Source organism: Corvus brachyrhynchos, unplaced genomic scaffold (genome assembly GCF_000691975.1).
Source record: "Corvus brachyrhynchos isolate BGI_N302 unplaced genomic scaffold, ASM69197v1 scaffold305, whole genome shotgun sequence".
Taxonomy (NCBI): Eukaryota; Metazoa; Chordata; class Aves; order Passeriformes; family Corvidae; genus Corvus; species Corvus brachyrhynchos.
Genome location: NW_008239284.1, coordinates 1,928,560 through 1,938,822, shown reverse-complemented (window position 1 = coordinate 1,938,822; position 10,263 = coordinate 1,928,560). Strand labels below are relative to the sequence as shown.

The window sequence follows — 10,263 nt, the reverse complement described above, 5'->3', positions numbered from 1 at the left end:
CTCTTCCTTGGGCTCTGATCTTGTAAATGTGAATTCTTCATTGTGCCTGGGATACCTGTTGGTGACAGACGTTGCAAAGCCTCAAGATTTGAGTTTATTCTACAAAAAAATCGGCCTGAAGAGTAAATTCTGCCCTAAACACCACAGTGGTGGTGTCAGAGCAGCTCTGCTCCAGCCAGGTTGTACCATTTCCAAAGGCATCTCCTTTGCCCTTTTCTCCACCAATCTTGTCCCCACCTGTGACCCATTCAGAAGGTGAATGTGATTAAACCTCATTAAGAGCTGCAGCCACTTGGCTCCTCTAATTTAACATGCTTGGGGCTTCCTCTAATCCAGGTGATATATTAAAAGAATTAAGAGATTCTAGCATGAAGAGTATAGAATTCAGGCAGAAAAACTGAGAGCAGAGGAAGCCTTTTCACAGGGGTAAACTGAAGAATCTTTCCAGAGGAGCAATTGGAAACATAGAATTAGGGAGTTTAGTTATTTGTACTTTGGTTAGACTTACTAGAAATCAAGGTGAGAACTGACTGGTCTGAAATGTCAGAGCTGAGGGGTGATCTCAGCTTTCCGAAGTCCCAGCTCGGTGCCATTCCCACATTCCTGGCTCTCCCCTGAGCTCCTGCTCCTTTGCTCCCAATGGAGTAGCAATAGCAGTGGGATGTTCAGGCAGGATTTCTTCGCTTTTCTCATCATCAGCCAGGTAATTCCTAAGAAACATAAATCAGAAGAGTCCGTAGGACCCAGAATCTGGAAGGCACCTCTTGGTTGCTGAGTTCCATACCCTGTTATGGCAGGCACCTCGTCACATAATCTGTTTTTCACTTCTGTGTAATTATTGCATGTTTTCAGCAGTCATTTTCTCCCCGCTGTACCTCTGCCAGCTGATTTAATTTTTCATTTAATTAATGAGATTTGCTCAACATATTTAATATTTCATTGACCAAAGGTGTCACTGATACTGGAAGAAGCCCACCTCCGATCCCTGAACTTTCAATCTGCTTTGAAAATCAGCCAAACTCATTGTTTTGTTTGGAAGGTTCTGTTCTCTCTCTGAGATCCTGAACAAGGATAGACCTGGAGAGATTTTCCATGGCTAAGAGGACAAAACTTCTGAAACAGAAGTGGTTTATAATGGAATAATCACGCTAATTTGCCTCCAAACAGTCACTGCACAACAGAAGGTTTAGCCTCTCATGGGTCTCCTTTTATGCTTATCATTCGGAATTTACCAGAGCTCTTTCACATTTTTATGGATGTTGGCTTCACTGGGTTATTTCTCCTTGCCTTTTGTGGCACTGTCATGCTGATGGCTTTGAAATATGAGCCTTTGCTAAATTCTAAATTGTACACAAAGCAATTAATTAAAATTCCTTCCAAAACAGCCCTGGCAAAGCCCTGTCAGTGCTGCTTTCCAGCCAAGGTAGGATGGGTGGAGGCTAAAATGCATCCAAGTGGTTTTAGTTCAAGATGATGTACAGTAGGATCTGTGAACCAGAAACCCTGCAGCTTCCCCAAAGCGGGAACATCATCTAAGAGCTGTGGCCAAAGGTGAAAAGTGAACTGGAGTGAAGAGTTTGGGCTTAGCTGGGTGATATTTAATGCAGGACCTCAGGGGCCGCACAGGGCAAAAAGCATCCATGAATTGTTTTAATTGCTGTTCTTTGAAAGAGGCTGAGGTATAAATGTGATCACAATTCCAGTGATCACCAGAGACTCTTGTAGGATTTAAGATAATCTAGAATTCCTTCTGTTTTTACGACTAATTCCAGTGGCATGGGCAAGGCCCTTGGAATGGATGATGGATGCATTCTGGGCTTGAAAACTCTAATCTGTGACAGCTCAGAAATCAATCCTGAATTAACTGTGCAGAGCAGTTCCCACCTCTGCACTCAGAGTGTTCTTGGTTGTAATTGTCCTCAGTCCCACGAAGTTTCACTGCTCTGAAATGTGCAGTGCCAGCACCAGATGGGACACAGGTGGCTTCAGGGGGCATCCAGAGCCCTGAGCTGTGGCTGCTCACCCACATCAAACACAAACTGCTGGTTGGCCCTGAAATGAAAAGAATTTAAGTCACAAAGGCAGAGAAAAATGTGCTTTTATGTGCTTTAAGTGCTATAAATGCCTTCTGGGAGCTGCTGGCGTTTGAACCACTGTGGTGGGACTCAGCAAAGCTGGATCAGCTTCCTCTGTCTTGCAGTGGGTAAAACACCTCAGCAAAAAGGCAGAGGCTCCTGGGGAGCTTGGGAGTCTCAGTGTCAGCCTCTCCATGTCCCAGTTTTCCATATTTAAAGTGGAGGACTGTGCTTTGTTTATCCATCACAATTACAGAAGCTTTCAGAGAAGAGGCTCTTTGCCTTTCTCCAGCACACGTGGATGCCGTGAGGCTCCTGCTGTGGGGCCGTGGACATCACTGAGTCCCTTCTGTGACAGAAAATGTGGATTTGTGTCACTTGTATCTCTAGACTCCAACTCTTCTACTGAAACGAGTTTTCAACCTTCCTTCCCAGCTGTTTCCTCTCTGCCTCTTTCTCCATGGAGCTTTTCCAGAGGATGCTTTCTTGCTTTTTCCCTCTTTTTCACTCCCATTGCACTCCCACAGACAGCCAGATCAGTTTGGTTAATGCTTATCTCCCTTTGTAATTTCCAGGAAGAGCTGTAGTCTGAAAATCTGGCGTAGGTGGGGTGGCAAAGGTTTTCTATTCACATGTTGCTATTTATTAAAGGGAGGTCACTGAGCCTGGATCCACAGTTTTGTGTGGGCTTTCCAGATGTGGGATTTCTTATCTAGAAAACAGCAGAGCATTTGCAGGATGTTTATTCTTTATGACCTGGCCATGGAGGTAGAAGTGAAGCTGTTTGACTGTAAATTAAAGGTAAGTCCTCAACCTGGAACCTGGATGGATTCCTGCTTATCACTGTGCATTTTATCTGTTAGAACCATTGAGAAAAAGGCAATCAGCTTCTTTCTGTCCCCTTTGAAAGTTATGACCCTCTTTTCACCTCTTCATGCAGTTGATTTAAGACTTTGAAGAAAATTGCTGAATTACGAAAATTTCCCTTTGGAGTTTCACACCCTCAGGGTCTATTCATATCTGCAGGGTCTGATTGGGGTTGAAACAATTGCCACACTTCTTTGCACCCACAATCTCCGGGAGCCTTGGGGAACACAGCAGATTTTCTGAATTACTCTGAATGCAGCTGCCCTGAAATTCCTCTCCTTAGAACGGATACAGTGTAAATAAAGAGGGGGGGAAAAAAAGGCGACAATTTGGCTTTGATCATTTCTGCTGAAAAGGTTCAGGACTGATGGCTTAGGACTGTTATGAATTTCTGCTCTCCACTGTGATTTAATGTAGTTTGACCTACACTGAGTATCCCTGCTGATTCCTTTGCCCTGTTGGAATTGGGAATGGAAAGAAAATGATTTTCTGCAGTTATGAATGTGTGGAAACAGCAGTGGAAGATGATGAAGTCAGAGCTGTTCATGTTTTGGCCTCTCATGTGAAAACTTCCAGGGCCCCCCCAGTCCCTTGCTTTGAGAACATTTCAATTGACTTCAGCCTTAATCCACTTCTGCTGGAGAAGATTCCTGGAGCCTCGGGAGTCACAAGCTCTTGGCAAAACCACAGCAGCACTTTGGCTTTGAAAGGTTGCATCTTCTGAGGCCTTGCCTTGTGGAAATGCCCTCTGGCAGATGGTCTCAGTTTAGGAGTCCTGTGTAACAACACTGCTTGTATTCCTTGCAGAAAATGCACCAATCCCCCAGGTGTGCAGAGAGGGAAAGATCTGGGTCAGAGCCAATCCTGCTGTGGCTCTTTGGTCTTTGTGGCAGTGGATAAGGAGAGGGGCACAGTGATAACGTGGTGCCAGTGCCTCCACGTGTGCTCTGCTGGGCACCCCAGGCTGGAGGGGACACATGGAGCACGCCTTGGTGGAAACTCTGGAAATGTGAAGTTCCTGCAGTTAACAGATCACAGAAAACTATTCTGGGGTTAGCAATCAACAAACCTCAAACTGCTCCTTGTTGTGTTCCCTGGAGAGGGCTTTGGCTCTTCTCCAGCAGAGTCTTCCTCCCTGTCAGAACCCAGCCTGCTGCTGTTTTGCCCAGATTTTAACAAGAGGTGCTCAAATCCAGTATGTGCTGACAATATTTGATCCCCTCCTGCTGTAATGTTGGAAGTATCTGCTTAGACAGGAATTGCTTCCTTCTTTTCCTCTCTTTTTTCCCTGCCATTTTCATGTCTAATTTCCAAGTCATGACATGTAGAGAGTGTCTGAGAAAATCTAATCAGCCTTCTGCCTTCGTTAGGAAGGACAGCTGAGATCATTTCTAACACCTCCATTCCTTCCTCGCTGCAATCTGTTTTGATTAAAATTGCACAGGGCTCTCATCTGCATATTTATCATCCCACATACCCACAAATCATCTCACAACTCTGCCACCCCTGAACGTTCAGGAGAGACTGGATTGCTACACCAGGACTTTAAAGTATGCAGACATTAATTTAGTTTCTCACACCTGCTGCTTTCTAGCAAATATGGCTTTGGGAAAGGGAAATATTCATACATTACCTTTGCTTAGTATTCCCCAGGAGTCGGGATTCCTGGGGCTTTTTTCAAGATTGATTGAAAATTTCCTATTAAGAAACAAATTTCTAATTAAATGGAAAGGTCCTGAAAAAGTTCTGATGCCAGGAGGGGGGCGAGAGGAAGGGGGGAATGTCTAAACAAAGAAATAACCCATTTTAATAACATTTTTTCAGCTTTTGACAGCCAGATTGTGATGTGCTTTCAGATCTTCAGATGAAAGGGCTGCAGTGGAAATGAAAATTATTCCTTCCCTTTGTGCAACTGACAGTCCATCTTACTTCCACCACATATTATTACGTGTATCACCAGGCAGTGATCAGGTTTTTAAGGAGTGCTTTCTAGAAATGGCCTTTTTCTGCTCTTTGGTTAAAATCTGACTTTTAAAGTTACTGTTTATATGACAATTTTTTTTTTTTTAACCTGAATCTCCTTTTGCCCCAGCTGGTACTGCAGAGATGCTATGATTTGCTTCTCAATTCATAATCTCTATTTTTTAATCAGATATTTAAGATGTGTGAGAGGCCACAACACCTTTTCTTCTTATTTATATTGAGGTTGTACTCGGGGAGAAGGAGAGCAGGAGATAACTCTGCCCAAGGAGGGTGGAAAGGTGCCAATGATCAGATGAGGAGGACATGAGCTCCAGATTTATTGTCCTGCGTGACAAGCAGAACATTTTGCACACCATCCACATCATCGTTGCCAGGATTTTTGTACTCAGGGTAGCAGGAAGACCTGAGGGCACAGCTCATTAGGATGAGTGGTGTTCTCTATTAGACAAAATATTTGTAAAAATAGAAATACTCTGGGTCATACAAACCTACCTGAGAGGTATCAGACATCAGCCAGCTCCTCTGAGAGACCACAAAGCCAAACTCATGCTGGGAAGGGTCATCTTTTGCCAACCCTTACTGCAAGACTTTTAGGTGCCCCTAAATAATTCAGCAGTTGATGTCTGCAAAGAAAATATTGAGAGGATTTCTCCAAGAGGCAGCTTTAAAATACAATCTACACGAGCTGTTTGGAAGGGAAGATGAGGAAAAATGAAGGGACAACAGAGCCTGGCAGTCGCTGTGGCTTCATTTCTCTGCTGCTCCCGGGTGGTCCATTGTGGTGGGAGCTGTTGTTTGAGGAGTTGGGGTTGGAGAGAAGGGTGTCCTCTTTGTTCTCCCTGCCAAGACCATGGACATGTATAAATAATTGGAGGAAGGTGTCTGGTTTTGTAGATGTCAGACCCAGGAGTGGAGCTCAGCTAATGCTGCTGGGCCCTTGGCAGATGGGATGGGAAACACCTGATGGGGATGAATTAAATTGCTCAGGCATCACACCAGGTGTCAAAGCATTGGGGTCACAGAGCAGGCACGGAATGCTGCTCCTAGACCACCACAACGTTTCTCCAGAAACTTCAAAAGGACATCAGCCAAGACACATTCATTCTTCCAGTATCATCTATGGGCTGAGAGGTTTGGCTGCCTCTAATGCAGCGCCACTCAAAGTTCTGGTGTTCACGTGGATTTCATCAGTAGTGAAGGTGACAATGACAGTGGCTCTTTCCAGAGCTGGTTTTTCATTTTCCAGGCATATTAAAGAAATCAGTTTGTACCATCATTAAGTGATTTGTCAGCTCGCACCGGTCAGCAGCAGAAAAAAGTGCAATTTCCTTGGTTTGGGAATGGCCCATATTCCTGTAGGCTGGGATTTACAAAAGCCATAAGGAAATGGATGCTCAACTTTCACTAAAATTCAGTGAGAATTAGATGCAGAGCTGCCTCCAGTTTGTTCCATTTTCCATTGGTGATCCATCTGTCAAGCTGCTTTTGCCTTTAATGACTACTTGAGGGTTAGGCACCAATTTTGGCTGTAATGACCTTGTCCTGGGGCAAAAAGTGCATAGCAGCACATGGAATTGCATGGGAAGCAGTTTGCAAAACCCAGGTGGGAGTGCTCGAGACCAAAATCCCACTTCAAATACAGTCCTGAACATGTTTCATGAACTGGCAACCCAGTTTAGAGATTGAGTCAGAAATGAGACCTGGACCATGTCTGTCTCTGTTACTCTTTATTAACAACCTTGTGATCTCTTCTGGTGCAGGCAGGGCTTGCAGAAATATTTGAGCAAACGGGGTCCAAGTGTTAGAAATGCCTTAAAGCTGAATGGTTTTCCGTGACAGGGAAAAAGCCTTCCCTTCTGCTCGTTTAGTTCTGATTTATTCTCCAGTTAAAAGGGGCGAAGTTTGCCCTTTGTGAGCTCAACGTTGCCTACAAAACCCACTAAACTTCAGTGAAGTGTCTGATGTATGATTGTCATTCCCTCACAAAAGCAGCTGGGATAGCACGGGAAGAACAATCCCTCCATTTTGGGGCAAGCAGAAGGGTGGAAGAGGCTGGTCTCTCATCTGACAGATAAATTAGCATCAAAACTATGATGTTTAGAGAATAAATTGGTGTTTCCTCCGTTACTGGCATTTCACAGCTCACAACCACTGAAAGCACAGTCACCGATCTCACCATTAAACCAAGCCTTTCTGGGAGAGGGAAGGAAAACAAATGTTGAGATGACATTTATTAAGTGTGCTTGTTCAGACAGTCCATTACTGCTTTGGCTCCTCTCTCTGCATGCTGAGGGGTTATCCTGCACAGAAGTCAATGGATGTCTTTCCGCTCCCCTGGCTCACTCCACTGAAAAGGAACAAGCACAGACTGAGGAGGAAGAGGAAATATCGGAGCTAATTGAAAAGAATGAGGTTCAGGAAGAGCTGTAGAGCCCAGCCAGGTGCTTGTAACCATACACGAGTTATTGTGTTAAGGCTGAGGAAAGATCAGACAGTGGGAAAAGCTGCCTGGTGGAAAGGGAGATTGGCTGCTAAAAAGGCATTTTTACACATGTAGTTTTATTGCTGTCTCTGTCGTTGGAGTCTCAGCTTCTCTTGTGTCTCACTACTTTTATACTGAAATATCCCTGTGATACAAGCACTGACACCAGAACCTTCCACCTGCAGAGAGCTCCATTTATCTTCATGCTCTAGATAAATCATCACATAGTGGAACTTACTATGGAGCTACAAGCCCTGGAGTTCAGATTCCGCAGCAACTGGAGTAATTTAAAACATATAGAAAAGGGATGGAATGAGCTGGTGGTGTTGATGCACCTTTTGACAATGTGTCAAGCTTCTTAAACGGTCCAACCTTCAGCAAGCTTCAAGCAGTGGAGGGGTGAAGGAAATACAGAATTTAACATTGGTTAAACCATAACAGAACATGTATTTATTTTATTTACGTCTGTTTTCAGCTGAGCTGAGACTCAGCAGGTGTCTTTGCCCCAGTCTTCTGCTTGAGGCAGTTGAACTTTCTACAACACCCTGTATTAGCTCTAACCTGGAAATAACAGCAGCTTTCTTCATGTCTGGTGGCATTTGCTTCAGAATCACAGAGATCCTGGAAAACCACTGTTGTTATATATCAGAGCAAGCTCAGCAGCTTGGGTGAAGTGATGGTCCTGTTCTCTGAGGATGCAGCACACGAGCAGTGTCACACCTCCAATAGGTGGTGCAGCTGCAGTTCATCCCTTACACTGTTCCTTCTTCTTTTAGGAAACAAACACACCGGGAAAGAAAAGGATAGCCAGCGTGGTTTGACCTGGCTCTTCAATTTCTGCTCCAGATTACCAAGGCCAAGCAGACCTAAGACTCTCTCAGCCTCGAAAGGGAACCGGGCACCACAATGGGACTCCCCAGCTGGGTCTTGGCCTGCGCCATCCTCGCTTTGCTGTCCCAGCACGTCACTGGGGGACTCATCAAGAGAATTATCAGGCAGAAGAGGGAGACTGGGCTGAACGTGACCTTGCCAGAGGACAACCAGCCTGTGGTTTTTAACCACGTCTACAACATTAAGCTGCCCGTTGGCTCCCTCTGCTCTGTGGACCTGGACACGGCGAGCGGCGACGCTGACCTGAAGGCGGAAATTGAGCCCATCAAGAACTACGAGGAGCACACGGTGAATGAGGGGAACCAGATTGTCTTCACTCACAGGATTAACATTCCCCGCCGGGCTTGTGGCTGTGCAGCTGCCCCAGACATTAAGGATCTGCTGAGCAGACTAGAGGAGCTGGAGGGGCTGGTCTCCTCCCTGAGGGAGCAGTGTGCCAGCGGGGCTGGATGCTGTCCTAATTCCCAGGCAGTAGAAGGTAAGGCAGGCTGGGGAGCTGCTCTTGGGGGAAATTCTTGTGCTGGCTGTAGATGTTGTTTAGAGTGATACTCCAATCTGTTTCAAGAATGAGCACAAGTCAACCAGTTAAATTTGAAACGTAATCAAAACTGGGAATGTGTTTGGCCAGCGTGCAAGGTACATCCATTCACAGTTCCACGGCTTTACAGACCTGTGGGTCAGGAGTTGGCCTGGGACCCTTTGTAGCTGTGGCATTGAGCATGGATGGCACTTGGGCATGGTGACAACCTGTGTCAGAGTTAAGATTAAAACTCACACAGTCCAAGCTCTTGGCTCCACTTTTTGTCCCCTTGAGGAAGCTGCCAATGTAACCATTTTTGCTTCCAAGTTTTCTTTAGTAGGGACCAATAAAAATACGGCAGGACATAAGGCAATAGACAAGCACAAATAGTTATAGAAGAGGGAAAAATGTGTCTGTCTGGTTGGTTTTTAAATTGAGGGAAGGGGTTGGTCATGCAAGAGAAGAAACACAAGTCTTCTTCAGAGTGATGTGTCCCTCTGAGCTCAGAGTGGCCTCCCAGTTGCTGATACAGCGATGACACAAAGTGCTGCCTGGCTTTTTTGTGTTCTGGGGTGAATGGAGGAATGATGTTTCATGGTGCATGCCCTAATGAAGCAGTCAGGAAAGCTGCTCAGTCAATGGAAGAGGATTTTGAGAAGGGATGAGGAATCCAGCATGCTCAATTGCCAAGTCATTGGCAGGGGCTCTTCCCTGGCATTAGAGCAAATTAAAGCTTTCCTGGTAAAGTAAATCTAGCTGGAGGAAGCAAGAGATATTCTCATTTAAAAACTTAAAAAACTGATGTCCTGTAGGGAACTAGCAAACTCAGAGTCCTTTTAGGTCATATGTGCCGCGCTGGCCTAAGGCATCTTCATGCCAAGGGAGTAATGAGTTTTTGGGATCATTGGTACAGGTCGCCTGGACACCACACCCTATTGCAGCGGGCACGGCAACTACAGCATCGAGATCTGCGGCTGCGTCTGCGAGCCGGGCTGGAAGGGCCCCAACTGCAGCCAGGCCTCGTGTCCCTCCGACTGCAACGACCAGGGCAAGTGCGTGGACGGGCTGTGCGTGTGCTTCGAGGGCTACACGGGCCCGGACTGCAGCCAGGAGCTCTGTGCCCAGGGCTGCGGTACCCACGGGCGCTGCGTGGGCGGGCGCTGCCTGTGCCACGAGGGCTTTGTGGGTGAGGACTGCAGCGTGCCCCTGTGCCCCCACAACTGCCACGGCCGCGGGCGCTGCGTGGACAGCGAGTGCGTGTGCGACGAGGGCTACACCGGCGAGGACTGCAGCGAGCTCATCTGCCCCAACGACTGCTACGACCGCGGGCGCTGCGTGAACGGCACCTGCTTCTGCGAGGAGGGGTTCACCGGCGAGGACTGCGGGGAGCTCACCTGCCCCAAAAACTGCCACGGCACCGGGCGCGGCGAAAACCGGCCGTCGGT

The 10,263-nt window shown here is 46.5% G+C and overlaps 1 protein-coding gene across 7 annotated transcripts in view; it reads left to right on the top strand.

Moving 5' to 3' along the window:
• The window catches only part of TNC (tenascin C), a 73,035-nt gene that overhangs the window by 16,183 nt on the left and 46,589 nt on the right, over positions 1 to 10,263 (top strand). For 5 of the 7 annotated variants that reach the window (XM_017740331.1, XM_017740328.1, XM_017740332.1 and 2 more), the window contains exons 2-3: positions 8,184 to 8,776; positions 9,732 to 10,209. In XM_017740331.1, the coding sequence (XP_017595820.1) occupies positions 8,314 to 8,776; positions 9,732 to 10,209 (941 nt within the window). In that variant the 5' untranslated portion in view covers positions 8,184 to 8,313. Of the gene's footprint in view, positions 1 to 8,183; positions 8,777 to 9,731; positions 10,251 to 10,263 lie in introns of all 7 variants that reach the window. The other 2 variants (XM_017740330.1, XM_017740329.1) reach the window with 2 other exon arrangements.